Genomic DNA, 20,162 nt, shown 5'->3' on the forward strand with positions numbered 1-20,162 from the left:
GTGCCTGGGTGGGAGGGCAGAGGTGGGTGGTTGGGATGGTACAGGGCTGCCCCACAGGCCCGACTGGACCTATGAGGGCATGTCCAGCAGCCCGGGACCCCTTAGCCCCCGTCTGCTTGCCACGCTGGCTGTGGCATTAGTTAACCGGACAGATGAACCCTTGCCCACATGGAGTGCACATTCAAAAATAATGAGTAAGAGGTACAGCAGGACAGATGGTGATAAGTGCCAAGGAGAAGACTGATGGGGGGATCAGGGAGGTGCAACAAGCAGGTGACATTTGTAGGTAAAGCCTGAAGTTGGTGAAGGAGGAGCCCTGCCAATACCTGGGGGAACAGCATTCTAGGCAGAGGGAACAGCCAGTGAAAGACCCTGAGGCAGGACTGTTTGGGGTGTTGGAGAGCCACCTCCAGCTATGAGGCCACTGTGGCTGGAACGGAAGGAGAAAGATGGAGAGAGAAGGGCGTGAGGATAGGTTGTGGGTCACAGTGAGGAGATGGGCTTTTACTCTGTGTGATGGGAGCTATGGAAGGCTGTGAGCAGAGGAGGGACAGGTAGGTTTCCTCTGGCCTCTGAGCGGGGTAAGGAGGAGGCCGAGACACTAGGAAGGAGGCACAAGGGTGGCCGAGGGTCGCATAAGGCTGTACAGGTGCAGAGAAGTGGCTGGATTCTGGGAACATTTGAAGGTGAGGAGAATTGGATTGCTGCAGGACAGAGGGTGAGGGAAAGGAGGAGGGATGAGGGCCCCTTTGACCCCCCCCCCCTGTTTTCACCTGTGCACCTGAAGGTCAGGTCAGGCTGGTGGCCATATGGGACCCAGCCTGGCTCCTGCAGGGCACACACTGATTCCTCCCACCTCGGAAGGCTGTGGGAGGACTCCTGGATGGGGAGAAGGGAGGGGCACAGGCGTGCGGGAGTCCTGGGGCTGGGATGAGGGCTACCAGTGGCAGGCGAGACGATGTCCCCAAGAGGTGACCGGTGCCTTCGGTGATGGCCATTGGGGGCTTTGGACACAGGGCCTGGTCGGTGTACAGTGGAAGATCATGGGGGGTGGTCCCAATGAAGTGGTGGTCTTGAGCCAGCCTGAGTTCCCCCACATGGGCGCTCACTCCCTTGGCCTCCCTGAAGGCCTGTGTTAATCCGCTTCAGGGAGGCCTGCCAGGTCCTCAGGGTCACAGAGAGCAGCAGGTGGCCCTCAAGCGGGGGTATGGTGAGGCCTGAGTGTGGGACAGGGCAAGAGAAGCATGCTGGAGGGCCTGGGAAAGAGAGAATCGCTGGTCCTGGGCACGGCTTACTGGTGCTCACCTTGCCCCATGTTGCGGACACAGCCTGATGGGGTGAAGGAGCCCAGGATGGGCAAGGGCATCCAAGCGAGGACGAGGGATGGGGACACGGGGCCGCTGCGGCCCTACTCGGGTTCAGGTCAGGCGGGCGCCAGGCAGACACCCCCTCCACCCCCCGGTCGCCTCCCTCCCCCCTCCCCCGCGCCTGGGTTTCCTCCACTGGAAAATGAGCCAGATCGCTGGCCCGCCTCCAGGACGCGGCGAGACAACACCAGGACTTGTACGCCTGAGGTCGCCGCTGCTGCCTCCGGGGGACCCAGCTCCTGCACGCCCCGGCCCCGCGTCCCTGCGGGGCGGAGCTAACACTGGCCCCGCCCCTCCGTCCCACGGGCTACGGCCAGCGCGCCCCCGGCCCAACTGCGGCGCGTGACGCGGGGCGCGCGGCTCCGGCGGCCACCGTGGGCGGGCGCAGACTGCCGGGACTACCGGGAGCGGGCGGCATGGCGGCGGCGGGGACCGCGGCGGGTTCGGCGGGGCCTGAGCCCATGCCTAGCTACGCGCAGCTGGTGCAGCGCGGCTGGGGCAGTGCGCTGGCGGCTGCGCGGGGCTGCGCGGATTGCGGCTGGGGGTTGGCGCGCCGCGGCCTGGCCGAGCACGCGCACCTGGCGCCTCCCGAGCTGCTGCTGCTGGCGCTCTGCGCACTCGGCTGGACCGCGCTGCGCTCGGCGGCCACTTCGCGCCTCTTTCGGGTAAGTGCTGCTGGCGGTTGGGACGTGGGGGTCCCGGGCTGGGGGGCCGGGATGTTAGGGAGTCCGGGGCGGGGACCCAGGGCCGCCGCGCGCCCCTTTATGTCTCCGCGGACCAGGGTGACTGGAACGTGGCGAGCCTCAGGCTGGAGGAGCTCGGGACGCGGAATCTTGGGCGGCCGCGTGCCCCTCTGGGTCAGGGCGGGGTGGGGTTGCGAGTGGATGTGGGGGTGTGGCCGGGCTGGGGGAAGCCTGGAACGTGGGGACCCTGACAAGGGTAGGATGCTCAAGATGTGGGGGAACAGGTCCGGTCAGTGCGGGACAAGGGGGCCCCGGGCGGTGGGAGGGCCTTGTCTGCTGCGCACTCTTTCGGACCTAGCTGAGCTGGGTATAGAGGAGCGGAGGACACGGGCAGGGAAGGCTCGGCGCACAGGGGCTGCGTGTGCCTTGCGCCTCCGGGTCATTTGGGGCGCGCTCGGAACCGGATCGGTGTCCGGGGTCGGTGCGGCGGCGGGACTGGCTCGTCCGCTGCGACCGGGAAGAGGCAGGAGCTGCCCAGTCGCTGCCGCTCGTCTGTCTGGAGTCAGCGCCACCCTCCGATCAAGGGATGCAAAGGCCTGGGCTCCCTGGCCACGCCGTGTTCGCAGGCTTTGGGGGAGGTGGCACGGCCTGGGTCTGCGAAGCTGGACTGTGCGGGCTCCAAGGGGTCGCCACCGAATTGCTCAGTTTCCGGCGAGCCTGGGAAGGCCACCTCCCCAGCTGGAGAGTGACTGTGGGGTAACATTGGCGCCTGGCCTCCCTCCCATCCTTGGGGAGGGGTCGCTGCTATGGGAGCTTGTTGGAAGGCGTTTGGGCTCCAAGCTTGGCTGTGACTTCCCTGAGGACCAGCTGGGGTCACTCCGCCCGTCTGACTGGAGGTGGCAGGGGGTGCAGGGACAGAGTGCCTGGAGCCAACAAAGGGGCCTTTCTCTGCTGGCTGGCCAGAGGCTGGCCCTTGTTAAGTCAGGGATGGTGTGTTGTCTGGCTGCCATTGTCTCCACTCCCACCCCCATATGACCCACATGGGGATTAGAGACCCCAGCCACCACGCTGCTCCAGGGAGGGGGAGGCAGGCATGACTATGGCCCTCCGTAGGTGAGCCCTGGTCCCAATCTTGCTTTGTTGATTCCCCCACCTTCCCAGTTTCCAGCTGGGCAGTGGGAGGTCCAGGAGGACGAGGGCCAGAGCCCAGGAGGGGGATATGGTTGCTCTGGGACTACCAGGGTGGAGCAGGCTTCCTCCCCACGTTCCTGAGGGTGCTGGGTGGGGGACAGCAAGGTCACGGGCCCCTCACTTTTAGAATCCCTGGACGTCGGGCACTCACTCCAGTTCGTGGCTCGCCCTTCCCAAGAAACGGGCGGAGGGGCTGCCTCGTTCTCCAAAGCTCATCTTCTTGGCAGTCGTGTGGTTGCCAGGGGTTACCGGAGCTGGCTCTGGCTGTCTCCATGGCGACTGTTGGTGCTCCGGCCCCCTCAGCCGCTCCTAGGGGAGGGGGGCGGGGCTTGGCCGGCAGCTCTGGAGCCCCGCCCCCAGAGAGATTGAGGCTCTGCCCCCAGGACTCCAGGGGCGCAGGGTCCCTGAAATTCCTCCATGCCTCACCGTTGCATGCTCCCACTTCTTTTGTCCCCTCCCTGCTGTCCCCTCAGGTCCCCCCATCTGCGATGTCCTTTCCTTGACCCTCTTTCTTCCTCTGCCCCATCCTCTCTTCCTTTTCTCCCCTGAGTTCCCATGTCCTCCCCCACCTACCCACCCCATCTTCCCCAGCCCCCGTTCCTCTCTGGTCTCCCCAATTCCTCCTCTGAGGCACCCTCTTCCCTCAAGTTCCTCCCCCATGGGGATTGCTAGGGTTCCAGCCCCCCATGTTCCCCCGGATGCCCCCATATTCCCCTCCAGTTCACTCCCATTGCCCCTTCCAAGTCTTCTCTTTAATCCTTCTTCCTCTCTGTCATACCTTTAGCTCCCCCTGAGACCCCCCAGGCCCCCCAGTCCCCTGGACTGACCCCACTGGTCTCCCTTGCTTTACACCCACGTGTCCCCCTCCTCTCCTCACAGCCTCCCCTCACGTTTCCGCCCAGGTCTCCCCCATCACTCCCCTCCCCTTGCGGCTGTGGCTGGACAGCTGGGCCCTAAGTTTAGCCCTTGGCAGGTACACGTGGGCTCTGGTTACTTTCCAGGAGGCTGTGGGTACCGGGCCCGGCACTGCCTGGCCTGGGGAGTCCCTGGGCCTTGGTTTCCCTACCCTGGAGGAGCGGCCCTTGGCTACCAGTGCTGATGGCCGCCCGCCTTCTCACCCGTAGCCCCTAGCCAAGCGGTGCCGCCTCCAGCCTAGAGATGCCGCCAAGATGCCTGAGAGCGCCTGGAAGTTTCTCTTCTACCTGGGCGCCTGGAGCTACAGCACCTACCTGCTCTTCGGCACTGACTACCCCTTCTTTCACGACCCACCCTCCGTCTTCTATGGTAGGGGACCTGCAGGGATGGGGCAGGTTGGGGGAGGGCGCTGTTCTGAACTCAGAGAAGGGTACATGGGGGAGCTGGACACTCATCAGACATCCCATGCTGGATGTCTGCTCTGAGACAAGGGCGATGAAGGGGCCCTGGGGCCAGAAAAGGGGGCACCTGTCCCTGTCAGGACTCAGGGAAACATCCTAGAGGAGGGGACCCCTTGTGTGGGCCCAGGCAAGCAGTCCAACACGTGCAAAGGCCCTGGGGCTTGCATGAGCTTGATAATATGGGGACGAGAGGAGGATGGCAGGAGCTTGAGTTTCGTCCTAAATGGGATGGGTTTGTGGATTATAAAAAACCTTCTTCTGGCTGCCATGTGGAGACAGATGAATCTTGGGTAAGGAGGGGAGCTGGGCCCAGGGTTTAGGCAAGGGACCAGTGTGGTTTGGACCAGCTTGGCAAGGAGATAAAGGTGATGAGAAGTGGCTGCATCCATTGACTGGATTCGACGTGGGTGTCATCAAGGCCTGAGCTCTGGGTGGGAGGGGCAGGAATTTGACTGCAGTGTCCTCTGTTACCAACCGGCAGGCCGATGTAGAAAACTCAGTCTGCGACGAGGGGTCAGGCTTCTCTACTCTTGTGCTGACCACCCAGACCGTGTATCAGGGACACACATGGACATGTTTCCTGCCGTGTGATATAAACATCCTGGGAGGGCTCCTGGTGGCACCAGGGAGCTGGGCATGGAACCCCTGCGCTGCACCTGTCTGTCTTGTGACCATGCTGCCCACATGGCCACTTTTCCCGTGTAACACACGCACATTTCCCGTGTCATAAATCCCTAGAGGGGAGGTTTGAGCTGTCATTCAATTTTCCTTTATGAGAATGAACTGTAATTGAACTCTCTCTCTGTAATTGAAGTTTCGAGCATGGAGTTGCCTCTGGTTCCTGCTTATAAATTATGCTGTGATAGCACACTTACAAGTTAGCTGCTTCTCTGCAGGCACACTTATTGAGTACCTACTCTGTACCGGGTGCTGTGCTGACACAACTGTGAGTAGGTCAGAGAATGCCCCCCACCCCTGTGTTTTGGGGTGACAGATCTGTTAACGTGAAATAGGAAATCTGTTAACGGTGATAAGTGAAGATGAGAAAACTTGAGTGAGCAGAGGAGCATGGGATGTGGGGTGTCTAGGAGGTGGGGAGGAGGGCATTTTCTATAGGGATGGCGATGGTCCCACCAAAGGTGACTTTTGAGTGGGGACTGGGAGGAACCTGGGGCAGATGGGAAATGCAAAGGCCACTGTCGGACAGACACGCTACTGGCTGATCAGAAGCAGCAAGGAGCCCAGTCAGGTGGGGTGGGAGCAGTGGGGGTCTTTTCCATAGGGCCACGAGCAGAGGGGGGACGTTGACAGGACGACCTAAGGGTGGGGCTGAGGGCAGGAGCCGGTGTGCTCTGCCCAGGACAGGGTTGTGGTGGGGAGAGAAGTGGCTGATTTAAGAAATGTTTTGGGGCTTCCCTGGTGGCGCAGTGGTTGAGTCCGTCTGCCGATGCAGGGGACACGGGTTCGTGCCCCGGTCCGGGAGGATCCCACATGCCACGGAGCGGCTGGGCCTATGAGCCATGGCCTCTGGGCCTGCGTGTCTGGAGCCTGTGCTCCGCAACGGGAGAGGCCACAACAGTGAGAGGCCCGCGTACCGCAAAAAAAAAAAAAGAAAAGAAATGTTTTGACAGCAGAATTGATAGGATTCACTGCCAAACCATAGGTGGGTGTGAGAGAGAAGGAGGGTGGGGCTGACCCCAGGGTCTAGGGGGCTGAGGGTGGGGCAGGTTTGGGGGAGACCAGGAGCTGGGTGTGGGATGCCCAGGTGGCTGATCCTGGAGATCAGGGAGGGGGATGAGGCAGGAGTGACATGGAGAGGCCAGAGCAGCAGGCGGGGTGTGCGTGGAGAGGAGGTGGGAGGTCCACAGACAGAGCCCGGCCCACCTCACCCCGCAACGTGCAGGGAGGTGCAGACGCAGCCCAGATGGGGAATTATCTGCTGCCCTCTTCCCTCTGCCCCAGATCTGGGGCCCAAAGCTGGAGAGGGGGTGCTCTCCACTGTAGCAGTCTCGCCAGTGTGATAGGTGGAAAAGAGGGTGTCCCGTTTCCATAGAGGGTGCCTCCGCGTCCCTTCCTTCCCAAGAGGGACAGAGACACTTGGCAGGTGTGGGGAGGCCCCCCTCTGCTGACTGCAGCACTGCCACAAGGCTGTGCACGGAACGTGGGGGGAGACCCAGCCAGGAGTGTGAGTTTTGCTACTGAGCCCAATTGGGGAGCCCTGGATGTGTTCAGGTGGGGGATGAGTGATCTGTCAGGTGTCTTTCATTTTTTTTAATTAGGTAAAATTTACATAACATAGAATTAACCATTCTATTTTATTTATTTATTTATTTTTGACCGCACTGTACCGCTCGCTGGATCTTAGCTCCCCGACCAGGGATCGGACCCGTGCCCCCTGCAGTGGAAGCGCGGAGTCCTAGCCACTGGACCGCCAAGGAATTCCCAGAATTAACCATTTTAGCCAGTCACAGAAACACAAATGCTGTGTGATTCTACTTATGTGAGGCACCTAGGCTCGTCAAATCCATAGAGACAGAAAGTAGCATGGTGGGTGTCAGGGGCTGGGGAAGGGGGAACGGAGAGGGAGTGTCTAATGGGAACAGAGTTTCAGTTTTACAACATGGAAGAGCTTTTAGAGATTGGTTACACAACAGTGTGAATACACCTAGTGCTACTAAACGTAAAAATGGTTAAGATGGTAAATTTTATGTTATGTATATTTTTACCACAACTTTTAAAAATTCACCATTTTAAAGTGAGCAGTTCAGTGGCATTTAGCACGTTCACAGTGTTGCGTAAGCACCGTGTCTATCTAGTTCCGGAACATTTCCATCATCCCGAAAAGGAGACCCGTCCCCATTAGCAGCTTGCCATCCCCCCTCTCCCAGCCCCTGGCAACCATTAATCCGCTTTCTGTCTCTATGGATTTGCCTGTTCTGTGGACATTTCATATACATGGAATCATTGGTTTGTGATTGCATGTGCCCGTTTGTGTCTGGCTTCTTTCACTCAGCATAATGTTTTTGAGGTTTATTCATATTGTAGTGTGTGTCAAGCCTTCTTTCCTTTTTAGGGCTGCATAATATTCCACATGATGTGGCTACGCGAAACGTGGATTTACCACATTTTGTGTACCCAATCACCTGCTGATGGACATTTGGGCTGTTCCCCTTTTGATGATTGTGACTAGTGCTGCTGTGGACATGAGTATACGGGGGTCTCTTGAGTCCCTGTTTTCAGTTTCCTTGGGCACAGGCCAAGAGTAGACTTGCCAGATCATGGGGTCTGTGTATTCACAGACATCGAGGCTGCTGTGGGGAGAATGGACAGTCGGGAATAGGCTCTGGAGGCCGGGAGAAGCTGGGGCAGCGCTGGGAGGAGATGACGGTACCTGGACCAGGGTGGGTTCAGTGGGGGCAGGGCAAGTAAGTGGAGGTGGGGACCGAAGAGGGACCCCCAGATAGAGGTCCAAGTGGATCTCCGTTGCAGGCAGGACCAGGGTACAGACGAAGGGCTGTCACTGAGGTGGCAGCATAGGAGGCATCTAAGGGATAGCTGGCCTCCAGGGGGACTTGAGGGTCTAGCTCCAGATCACTGAGGCTTGGAGGGGGAGGGACAGGAGACCGGGGATGGAGCCCAGGGAGGCCGTTACGGGGGATGGACAAAGAAGGAGCCGCAGACAGCAGGGCACAGTCTGGAGTTCTAGGTCGATTCCGGCAGAGTCCTCGATGATGGACTGAGGAAGGGAGGCGGAGGTGGTGGGGGGAGCGATGTCCCCTGGGAAGGCATGAGGCCTGAGTGCGGGTGGGCGTATGTGCAGGGGCAGGGGGCAGGAGGTGGCTGCAGGAGGGGAGGTGGAGCCGGGCCCGCTCTGCGGGAGAGCCCGCACTCATGGGCGTTGGAAAGTGTGTGATTTCTGCCTCAGCTGCTTGGCCGGCACAGCAAGGCAGGTGGCAGCCTCCATCGGTTTGGGGATTTGCTGGGAGGGCGGCACCCAGGACCAGGTGTCTTGAGTGAGCCTGGTAAGAGAAGACGGGGAAGGGGGCCTGGGGCACAGTTGGAAATTCTGCAAAGGACCAATTTCAGGGTAGGAGCACCTTTTTCTGTAGGTCTAGAACTGTTCTAAAAAGTAATGCCTATTCATAAACAATGATGGGTGGAGAATGGGTAACAGAAAACCAGCGACCAGAACAGCTGCAGAGACGCGTGGCACGCCCAGCATGCAGAGGACCCATGCGTGGCTTGAGGGAATGCTCGGGGTCGCCTGCGGGTCCTGGAGGCCCTGCAGGTCCCTGACGTCACGGTCTGGCCCTCCCCAGGCTGGAAGACGGGCATGGCGGTACCACGGGACATCGCAGTTGCCTACCTACTACAGGGAAGCTTCTACGGCCATTCCATCTACGCCACGCTGTACCTGGATGCCTGGCGCAAGGACTCAGTGGTCATGCTCATCCACCATGTGGTCACCTTGGTCCTCATTATCTCGTCCTATGCCTTCCGGTGAGTCCAGGAGGGGACAGGAGGGTGGAGGGCACTGGCGTGAGCAGTGGCAAGAGGCTGGCACAGGGCAGAGGCTGATGCCTGGGTGGGGGGTATGGGGGTGTCTGTGGGAGAGGTTTCTGAAGAGAGATTCTGAAGTGATGGGGCAAAACAGGTGCAGAGAGGCACCACCTGCCCCCACCCTATCTGTCCCCCTCCAGCTCCTCCTGGATGGCAACCTTGGCTGGGTCACAAAGCAAGTGTTTACTGAACACCTGCCATGTGACAGGTGCTGCTGGGGGCACAGCCGTGAGCACAGTAGACAAAACGTTATGTTCTAGAGCCCACTGTGGCCACCACACGTGGTCATAGTGCTTCAAGGCAGAGCCTGTGCAAACCACAGCATGCTGTATGTATAAAAGCCACCCTGATTCCAAGGGTAAAGGAGAGTGAAAATATCTTGCCGTCCTTTTGTTATGTCATTTACATGTTGAATGACGACATTTCGGATATACTGAGTCAATTGGAATATATTATTAAAATTAATTTTACCTCTCCCTATTTACTTTTTTTTTTTAAACGTTGCTGATAGAAAATTTAAAACGAAATTGGGATTAGCAGATGCAAACTATTATAAATAGGGTGGATAAACAACAGGGTCCTACTGTATAGCACAGGGAACTATATTCAATATCCTGTGATAAACCATAATGGAAAAGAATATGAAAAAGAATATATATATATATGTATAACTGAATCACTTTGCTGTACAGCAGAAACTAACACAACATTGTAAAGCAATTATACTCCAATAAAGATATTAAAAAAAATAAAAATTGAACATGGAAACTCAAAAAAAAAATTTTAAAAAAAGAAAATTTTAAACGACATATACAGCTCATATTCTATTCATTTTTTATTTATTTTTTTTGTTTTTGGTTTTGGCTTTTGCGGTACGTGGGCCTCTCACTGCTGTGGCCTCTCCCGTCGCGGAGCACAGGCTCCGGACGCGCAGGCCCAGCGGCCATGGCTCACGGGCCCAGCCACTCCGCAGCATGTGGGATCTTCCCGGACCGGGGCACGAACCCGTGTCCCCTGCATCGGCAGGCAGACTCCCAACCACTGCGCCACCAGGGAAGCCCTTCTATTCATTTTTTAAAATTTATTTTTATTTATTTATTTTGGCTGTGTTGGGTCTTTGTTGCTGCGCGCAGGCTTTCTCTGATTGTGGCTAGTGGGGGCTACTCTTCATTGCAGTGTGCGGGCTTCTCATTGTGGTGGCTTCTCTTGCTGCAGAGCATGGGCTCTAGGCGCGTGGGCTTCAGTAGTTGCAGCATGTGGGCTCAGTAGTTGTGGCTCACGGGCTCTAGAGCACAGGCTCAGTAGTTGTGGCGCACGGGCTTAGTTGCTCTGCGGCATGTGGGATCTTCCCGGACCAGGGATTGAACTGTGTTCCCTGCATTGGCAGGCGGATTCTCAACCACTGCGCCACCAGGGAAGCCCCTCAAATTCTATTCTTGTTGGACTAGCTGTGCCCTCCAGCACAGTAGCTGCTGGCCACAGGTGGTCATGTCAACTTTAATTAAACTTAAATAAAATCACACATTCTGTACCTCAGCCCAGTATGTGGCTGGTGACTCCTGTATTGGACAACGCAGATTTAGAACATTCCTATCATTCTTGAAAATTTATTAGACAGCCCTGCTCTAGAGGGTAGAATCAGATAACAACCCCCCCACAAAAAAAAAAAAAAACCCATGAAAGAAAAGAACTAACAGTTTGTTTGAAGGTGATCACTATGGAAAATTCAAGTCGGAAGATAAGGACTGCAGAGGTGGTGAGGTGAGGTGGGGTGGTCAGGGGTGACAGGTGAGCCGAGACTGAAAGTTGGTGAAGGAAGGCTCCGGGAACACCAGGGATGTTAGGGGATGAGAACAGCCTGTGGCTGTCAGGAGGGCAGAGTGGGCATGAAGACGGTGACAGAGGTGCACAGCCACATCCAGGCTGAACTCAGGCACCAAGCAGCTGTGAGGCGGAAGGCTGGATAGGGACGGGACTCCAGCCTTCGTCAGATCCTGGTGGGGGTGCGGCCTTTCCCAGGCAAGCCTGCAGTTTGCAGCAGTGTTCGGGTTAAATGTACAAACCTGGGAGCATCAGTGAGGCAGTCATGTTGAAAGTGTGGGGTATCTGGACACAGAATGACCCAGGCCTGTGAGGGTCAGGGGTCATGGAGGGTCAGAGGTCACAGAGATGAGGAAGGATCAGAGAGGGCACTTCCAGGGAGGTTCCTGAGCCTGGGGTGTGGCTGCCACAGGACGGGTGCAGCCTGGGTGTTACTGCTGACCTAGCCCTGTGAAGGGGGGATGGGCAGGGCAGATGGGCCAGGGACGACAGCTCTGAACAGACCCACGGGAAGCCTGGAGGGGTGGCCAAGGGGGCCTGTCCTTGGGAGCCTCGGTGCGGGTAGGGGTCCCAGGGTAACCAGCCCTCTCTCCTCTCCCGATTTCCTCCTCAGGTACCACAAGGTGGGCATCCTTGTGCTCTTCCTGCATGACATCAGTGACGTACAGCTGGAGTTCACCAAGCTCAATGTCTACTTCAAGTCCCGCGGAGGATCCCACCACCGGCTTCACGCCCTGGCTGCAGACCTGGGCTGCCTCAGCTTCAGCCTCAGCTGGTGAGCCGGCAGGGGAGGAGGCGGGCCTAGTGGAAGGGGAGGGGACCTGGTGGAGGTAGGCGGGGCCAGGCCGGGAAGGAAGTGGGGCTTATGAGAGTGGGTGGAGCCAAGCAGGAAGGAAGTGGGTCCTAGAGAGGCGGGTGGGCAGGGAAGGGGTGGGTCCTGGTGAGGTGGGTGGGGGCTTGGTGAGGTGGGAGGGGCCAGACAGGGCCAGGGTGATGTGGGCGGGGTCTGGTGGGACAGCAGAGGGCACGAGTTGGGAATAAGCAAGCTGGGCAGGAAAGGACAGCACAGGAATGGAGACAGCTGGGCAGGAATGAACAAGGGTTGGGTAAGGAGACATGGATGAGTGAGGATGTGCAGGGGCAGATGGATGAGTCCAGACGGGACAGGACAGGGACTGGGGGGAAGGGAGGGGGCTCCCCTCCCCCTCTCCCCCACAGCCTCCTCGACGCGCCCCTCCCTCCTGCAGGTTCTGGTTCCGCCTCTACTGGTTCCCGCTCAAGGTCCTGTATGCCACGAGCTACTGCAGCCTGCGGTCGGTGCCTGACATCCCCTTCTACTTCTTCTTCAACGCACTCCTGCTGTTGCTCACGCTCATGAACCTCTATTGGTTCCTGGTGAGTTGGCGCTCACAACTCCTCGCCACCCCTTTCTTCTCAGATGCCAGTCCTGTCCCGGTCCCCGTCCCCAAGGGGCGCTCCAGGTGCACGCCCTTCTCACGCACTCCCAGGGAGGAGGGGCATGTTAGGCAACGTGCAAAGGGCTGGTGGCAGGAGCACCCAGCCATCAGGAGGGCAGCGAGGTCGGGGACGGGGCTCTCTTCTCACCTGTGCCCTCCCCTCCCACAGTACATCGTGGCTTTTGCTGCCAAGGTGCTGACGGGCCAGGTGCGGGAGCTGAAGGACGTGCGGGAATATGACACAGCAGAGGCCCTGAGCCCGAAGCCCAGCAAAGCTGAGTGAGTGTGGAGGGGCCCCCAGCCCTAGTTCATTCCTTAACCACGTCTGTCCGATCGAGCGCGCTCTGTGGGTAGGCCCCGGAGACACGGCAGCCGATGAGGCCGATGCCGACGCTGCCCCCCCCCCCCCCCCGGAGCCTGCATCCAAAAGAGAGACTGCAATAAAGGCATGGACAATGTAGCGACAGAGTTAGATGCTGTCAGGACAGACAGCGAGGAAGGTGCGGGTAGAGAGGTGAGGGGTGAGAATCAGGGTCTCGGTGGTGGGAGCCGTGAGGGCCAAGCCCAGTGCTGAGGATCAGCTGTTTTCCAGGCCTGACGGCAACCTCTAAGCAGGTGGCAGTGGAAGGGGGCGGTGAGGGGGTGCCATGGGCGGCCCAGGGAGCCCGGGCTCTGTTCGGGCTAATACTCCCTGGTCCAGCGGGGCAACCACTGGTCAGCCAAGCAGGAGATGGGGCCGGGGGTTTGGGCCCAGGTGGGAGTTGTAGGGATGACGAGCCAAAGGGGCCTCTTCGACCGTCCTGGAGGTAGGGGCCTCGGGACTGCCAGCCCTGGGATGTGAGCCAGATGGCGCCCAAAGCCCTTGGCCTGGAGGGGCCCCAGGAGTGAATGGAGGCAGGTTGGGATGACCAGCAGGGTCCAAGGTGTGCAGCGCCTCACAGTCAATGTGAGGAGTGGTTGAGCAGCAGTGAGGTGGGGGCTGCTGAAGGCTCGCAGGGCGCTCCCCGGCAGACCCTCTGATTTGACCCCTGGGAGGTCATCAGTGACCAACCTGGGAAAGATGGTTTCGGGGAAGCAGTGGGCTCAGAGTGCAATGAGGTGTGGGTCAGAATGGGCAGGGAGGAGGATGAGAGAAGCAGAGATTTTTAAAAAATCTCCTTGAAAGACATGAGAAGGGGAGCAAAGAACTGAGGGAATTGCCAGAGCAGCCAAAAAGCCAGCACCCAGGTTAGAGGGGAGTCAGGCAGGTGAGCAGGGATTGTGGACACAAGAGGGCTGGGCCGCAGGTGAGGTCACCCCAGTGGTCAGATCCCAACTCTGGTGTAGAACTAACCAGACTTGCTTTGGATGTAGGTGAAATAGAAATAAAAAATTCAAAGATGACCCAAGACCTCTGGCTCGAGCTGCCATTTACCAAGATGGGACTCAGGGCAGGGCCGTGTGCACCGGTGGGGGTAGGGGGTTGGGAGTCTAGTTTTGAGGGTGTCGGATTGTCGATGTCCAGCGAACGTGAGTTGGTAATTGCGTGTAGAGGTCAGTGAGGTCTCACCAAGGAGTCTGACCAACCCTCAGAGGCTTCCAGAAGAAGCAGTGATTAAAGAGAACTCCAGGGGTGAGGTTGGGGAGGCACCTGCTTGGCTAAATCTAAAACTGAAAGACCTTTCTGCTGTAAAACAGTGAACTCCTAGAGATGTCCTTGTAAACGCAGAGCCCAAGGCAAAGAGCAAGCCAGACCACCTAGCTCCACCCTGCTCCCTGCTCTGTCTCCCCCAAGAATGTCCAGCCAGAATGTGAGTTGGGAGGCTGGCGCCTCCAGCCCCAAATGACAGCATTCCCACTAGGATGGCAAAGAACAAACTCCATACAGAAATGACAGGGGACTGGGGACACGCTGCCATGGTTGGCCCCATGGGCACCACCCGCAGAACCTGGTCCCTAAGGATGGCTAGAGTTAGCACAGTTGGGTATAAAACAAGATAGGATAAAAAGCAATGAGAATGTGGAATGTGCCACAAAAGAGCTGGTCAGGACACCTCAAAATCGTCAGGTCATGGAAAACAAGAGACTGAGGATCCGTCTCAGCTCAGATTGACTGAATGCAATGTGGGATCCTGGACCAGAAAAGGGACATCTGTGGAAAAACTGGTGAAATTCAAATAAAGTCTATGGTTTAGCTCATAGCAATGTTCTAGCATTGGTTTCTTAGTTGTGATAAATGCACTGTGGAGATATAAAATGTTAACGTTCGGGGAGACTTGGGCAAGGGCTACCCTGGAGCTCTTTATGCTATCTCTGCAAATCTAAAATTATTCTAAAATGAAAAGTTTATTAAAAATGTAAAAGGCATGAGAGACCATGAAAAACAGCATTGGATGTTAAATATATTTCTTTCCTAGGGCTGCCGTAACAAAGTACCACAAACTAGGGGGCTTGAAACAACAGAGGTTTATTCTCTCACAGTTCTAGAGACCAGAAGTCTGAAATGAAGGTGTCAGCAGAGCCACTCTTGCTCTGAAAGTCTAGGGGAGGATCCTTCCTTGCCTCTTCCAGTTTCTGGGGGTTCCAGATGTTTTTTGGCTTGTGGCTGCATCACTCCAATCTCCATTTCCTGTCTTCAGATGGTCTCTCTGGCTCCTATAAGGACATTTGTCATTGGATTTAGACCACTATGGTCTCATCCCAAATTCCTTCACTTAATTACATCTACAAAGACTCTTTTTCCAAATAGAGTCACAGTCACAGTTCTAGAGATTAGGATGTGGACATATCCTTTTAGGGACCACCATTCAACCTATTATAGATGTTAAGTCTCCAACGATTAGATACAGCTGAAAAGAGAATCAGTGAATTGAAAGCTGTGGAGAAATTACCTAGGATGCAGCCTAAACAAATGGAAAATATGACAGCTAGAATAGTAAGAATTATGTGGCTGAGTCCTAATAGGAGATAGACAGGGAGAGACAACATGAGAAGACATAATGCTGAGAATTTTTCCAGAAAGTGACAAGACATAAATCATAAGCAGGATGAATACAAAGGCATCCGGGCCCCAGACACATCATAGTGAAATGTGAAACAGCCACAGAAAAGAAGAGATGACCTACGAAACAGTGACAGACTAACAGCAACGAGGGAAGCTGGAAGACTGGAGTCAGATATCACCTCAAATGCTGAAAGGAAGTAACAAGAAACCGGGACTCTTATACACAAGTTTAAAAACAGTTACTCAAGAGAAAGGATACCTGTTGGCTTGCATGAGATCCTGGGTTTGGTCCCCAGCATCCCCACCAGAAAAAAAAAAAGGATATCCGCAGGAACAAAAACTAAGAAGGCTTACCATTCACAGATCTTCTCTAGGAGAATATTTCAGAAAACTACCCCAAGAGATAGATCAGCAGAGAAATTGATACATATCTGGGTAAAATTTTTTTTTTAACGCCTAATTTGAGAGATTTTAAAAAATTAGAGCTGAAATATTTAATATTATTGAAACAGGATTGGTGGCTTTGCATTTTGCAGGAGGGTAGGGCATTACCTTTGGGCTATATTGAGTATTTATGTTAACACTATTAGGGTGTAGAGGGGAGAATGGAACCAAAAACAGGTACAACAAAGTAAATGCAGGAAAGGAAAGCTAGAAAAAGCAGGGTAAGTAATGCAGAATGAGGGTAGAATCTCAAATATTGCGCATGCAAATAAACACACATGGAATAATCATGACAATTACGCGACTGGGCTTTTAAATAAATCCACCTCTGACCTGGTCAAGACTTCAACTCCAGGATAAATAAAAGTTGTAAGTAAAAAGACAGGAGGAGAAAGTCAGGTGTAATTTTTGATGTGAAAGGATCCGCATGATGCAGCCCTAAACCGTGGCAAGATGGGACCACAGGAGGTAAAGTCCACGTTCCTCATCAGGCAGCTCCGAAGCAAGAACAGATGTTCTTTTTAAGCACAGGAACACTTCTCAAAATTGAAAAAAACCAGGGGCAACCTCAGTTGCTCAGAACCAGGATCGTGCAGACCATGTATGATGAAAATGCAGTTAGATTTGAAAACAGTGAGAAAACAATGACTGAGAACCACTTTGAAGGACCCCAGTCTTCCATGGCAAAGCAGCACTGAGGACTTCTTTGCTCCTGCTGGTTCTCTCTTCTGAACCCCCCTCCGTGGGGCCCCTCCTGGACCTCTGTCTTCGGCCCCCTGCAGTAGCCCCTGCACCCTGGTCACGACCTCGGTCTGAAGCCCCCATCGTTCTCTTGGGCTGCTGGGACCGCCATCCATCGGGGGCCCTCACCCCGCTCTGGGTCTGCTGACCTGCCCGAGGCTACCCCACCCCTCCGTACACCGGCTTTCTCCTCTGTGACACTCTCAGCTGCCCCCGCTGTATCTGAAGAGCCACGACCCACACATCTGGTCCTCGCTGCAGCACTAATGGGGGCCAGGGGTCCTCAGCGATGCCTGGGCAGTGCCTGATCTCCTGAGACTCTTCCTTCTCCTCGGCCATCAACTGTCCTCACCATTGTCCCCTCACCCGATGACTTGGCTTCCGTGTCCCCAGGAAAGCAGGGGTAGCCGGATGAGGACATCCACCCTCTAGTGCTGGCTGGCTGCTTTGGTAGATGGTCCGTCTCCCTCTGAGGCCACCGTCCCGGGCCACCGATGTCCACCCCTTTGCCTGCTCAGGGACATTCTGATCAAGAAGAGAAACCTCCTCTCTCCGCTCCGCTTACAGCCCAGCACCCCCTCCTCCTCCCTTCTCGAACCCAGCTCCCTCTGGGGTCTTCCCCCCACCACCCCGAGACCACTCCTGTCCGCTCCACTGATGCTAAACAAATCTGGTGGTCACTCCCCGCCGCCTTATTTTGAACAGTTTTATTGAGATGGAATTCACACACCATGCAATTTGCCCATTTGCCGTGTAGAAGTCAATGTTTTTAGTCCATTCACAGAGTTGTGAAACCATCACTGCGGTTTTAGAACATTTTTGTCACCCCCGCAAAAGAAACCCCATACCCAACCCAACCTCTCCTTTTGCAATCGCCAGTCTGCCTCTGCTCCCTGCTTCACTTTCTTTCTTTTTTTTTTTTTTTAATATTTATTTATTTACTTGGTTGCACTGGGTCTTAGTTGCGGCTCGCAGTCTCCTTAGTTGCGGCACGTGGGCTCCCGCTTCACTTTTTAGTGCCTTCCTGCTCCGCGTCTGGCCTCCCCCTCTCCCAGGGCCCTTTCACTTAATCCACCCCGACTTCCAAGTTTCTCTCCCAGCTCACAGTGCTCCTCTGAGTGCCATTGTCTGTGTCAGCGTCTGCTTGACATTCCAAGCACCTTCTAAATATCCAGAATCAACCCCCATTCCCACCGCAAACTACCTCTCGTGAACATTTGTCCATCGCAGTTGATGGCAACTCAGGGTGAAAACCTTGCAAAACCCTAGGGAGCCCCCCTTCTCTCCCTCTCCTCCTTATCCTCAAGGAAACATCCAGAATCCACCCGAGTCTCTGCCTGCCCACATCCCCCTGCAGCTTCCACCCTCGTCCTGATTTTCTCTTTCCCGCTGTGGTGCACTGAGACGAAAAAGTGTAAATCTGATTCTGCAGAGAGGCCATCTCGCCCTAGTTGGGTACTCCCCTCCCCCGCAAATACACTGTTTTTGAGGAGGGAGGGGGCACTTGGAAGCTTGTGCAGAAAAACAAACCAGAATCACCACAGGAAAGCTCTTATAAAGAGGCACAGGGCAGGGGTACGGATCCTTGGAGGTATTAAACCTTCTATAGAAGTATAGGAATTAAAACAGTGGGAACAGAGCTGAGCCCATCAAACTTTAGCAAAGAAGCATCCCGGGAGGGAAGGAAGAACTGTCAATGGGACGCTTGCTTGGTAACCATCTTTATCTCGCATGAGCCCCCAGTGCAAACTCCCAAAGCATCAAAGATGTTGATGCAGAGATGAAAGCTGTGCAATCAAACAAGAGTCGAAATGAGAGACTGTGCCGTCCAGCAACTGAACTATGAGAAGACTCAAGAAGCTGGGAACCCCACCTCTGCTCTGTCTAAAAGACCAACAGGCCAAGCTGAAGATACAGGACAGATGGGAGGTCCACGGGCGGCTTATCTCTGATCTCCCAGATAAAGGGCTCCCGCGGTGGCAGCGAGAGAAAACAGCAGCCCACACCGCGAGAGAAAACAGCAGCCCACGGAGAAGTGGGCCGAGGGCGGGAGGTGTGCTCCCAGGAAGGGGCATCCAGTGGCTCCAGCCCCAGGGAAGAGCAAACCGAAGTGACTGAGACCATCTTCTCCAGGAAAGTCTTTACGTTCTCATATGGAACGGTCTCTGAGCTAGAGTGCTCCACAAACCAAAGGGCTGCAGGGTACGGTAATGCACATACGCTAGTATCTGAGGATACACAGAAGTCAAAGGGTGGTAGATCCCTAGGAGCCGCTCGGTTGAACTGTTGAGTTTTCTATGCTTTCTGAGGTCTTGATCGTGAACATATATCACTGGCTCAGAAAACTTAATACGGCTGTACATGAACTAGACTGTAGAATTCACTTCAGCAGAGACTGATGGACCATGTGCAAAGGCACGAAGGGTTCTCATACGTGGGAATAGGAATGGTCAATGGCCGTGACCATAAGACTGCGGGGAGATGCTGTCTTGGCATCAGCAGGCTGGCCAGTTAAACGGGACACAACACCGAGCAAGTGATGGCAATAGCGGTGAGGGGCAGGGGTAGACCTGTTGAGTCCAGTAAGGTGGACCTGGGCAGATCCCCAGGGTGCAGGTCCCCTCCCAGTCGGAACCCCAGAGACCTGCCACTAACACAGGCAGGGAAGATGGAATTAAGGAGAGCATCAGTGCACATGGGAGCGATCTCGGTGGCACATTTTTGGAAAATTGAGGTGCAGGAGAAGACATCTTTGTAGACGGTTTGAAATATGCAAACCATGAACGTTGTTTAGACGTTAGGGGTCTTTCTCTGGGATCTTACAGTACTGATTCGTTTTAAAACACTACATAACTTGTTTTAAGGCCATGGAAGCAAAGTAGGGGCTGCGGCAGGTGTAGACAGAGGGCAGTGGATGGAGAATCATGGGCTGGGAAGCCTTTCCTGGTAGGGCCATTGTAGTTGGGGAGGAGCCTGCCCGGTGGGATCGCCGGGGGCTCTGGCCAGTTCTGCCTCCCTGAGAGAGGAGGAGGATAAAGTGCTGGTCCAGGTCCAGGCGATGGGCTTAAATCAGGCAGAGGTTGGTAGGTGACTTTTGCCCTCCAGCAGCCGCGGGTGGCCCAGGGGGGAGGGGAGAGGAGGGTTTAATTGTGGGAAGGAGCAGGGACCACTTGCCCAGCAGGCAGATGGCAGGGTCTTTTGGCCTTGTGGGCTGGGAGGAAGAATGGGGCGGGGCTGGGAAAAGGAGGGCAAGGAGGGCGGGACGGTGGTGGGAGGCGCTACGTGGTGGCGTGGGGTCCCTAGGCTAACCTGGGCCGGTTCTGGCTCGCAGGAAGCCGCTGAGGAATGGACTGGTTAAGGACAAGCGCTTCTGAACCCCTCGACCCCGGCCCCGCCGCCCAGGACCCAGCCCCACCCAACCTCGCCCTCGGGGACCAGCCACGCGGCTCCCCCATTCGCTCCCTGTACCCTGGCCCTATCAGGCTCCGCCCCCGCCGCAACCCACCCCGCCCTGGCCACTCCCGGGACCCCTGCCCCGC

General features: G+C 56.0%; 1 protein-coding gene across 1 annotated transcript; it reads left to right on the forward strand.

Moving 5' to 3' along the window:
• The first annotated feature begins 1,718 nt into the window (after window positions 1-1,718).
• Window positions 1,719-20,153, forward strand: CERS1 (ceramide synthase 1). The gene is made up of 7 exons (XM_029216357.1): window positions 1,719-2,032; window positions 4,366-4,525; window positions 8,937-9,117; window positions 11,612-11,773; window positions 12,246-12,393; window positions 12,625-12,734; window positions 19,955-20,153. The coding sequence occupies exons 1-7, from the start codon at window positions 1,784-1,786 to the stop codon at window positions 19,995-19,997; spliced, it is 1,053 nt and encodes a 350-aa protein (XP_029072190.1). The 5' UTR covers window positions 1,719-1,783; the 3' UTR covers window positions 19,998-20,153.
• Window positions 20,154-20,162: the final 9 nt, after the last annotated feature.

Source organism: Monodon monoceros, unplaced genomic scaffold, assembly GCF_005190385.1.
Source record: "Monodon monoceros isolate NGI ecotype Baffin Bay Population unplaced genomic scaffold, NGI_Narwhal_1 Super_Scaffold_12, whole genome shotgun sequence".
NCBI classification, from domain to species: Eukaryota; Metazoa; Chordata; class Mammalia; order Artiodactyla; family Monodontidae; genus Monodon; species Monodon monoceros.

Coding starts and splice junctions, on each gene's coding strand:
- CERS1 (XM_029216357.1), top strand. CDS start 1,784: ATGGCGGCGGCGGGGACCGCGGCGGGTTCGGCGGGGCCTGAGCCCATG. Junction 9,118..11,611: donor ATCTCGTCCTATGCCTTCCG/GTGAGTCCAGGA, acceptor TTTCCTCCTCAG/GTACCACAAGGTGGGCATCC. Junction 12,394..12,624: donor TGAACCTCTATTGGTTCCTG/GTGAGTTGGCGC, acceptor CCCCTCCCACAG/TACATCGTGGCTTTTGCTGC.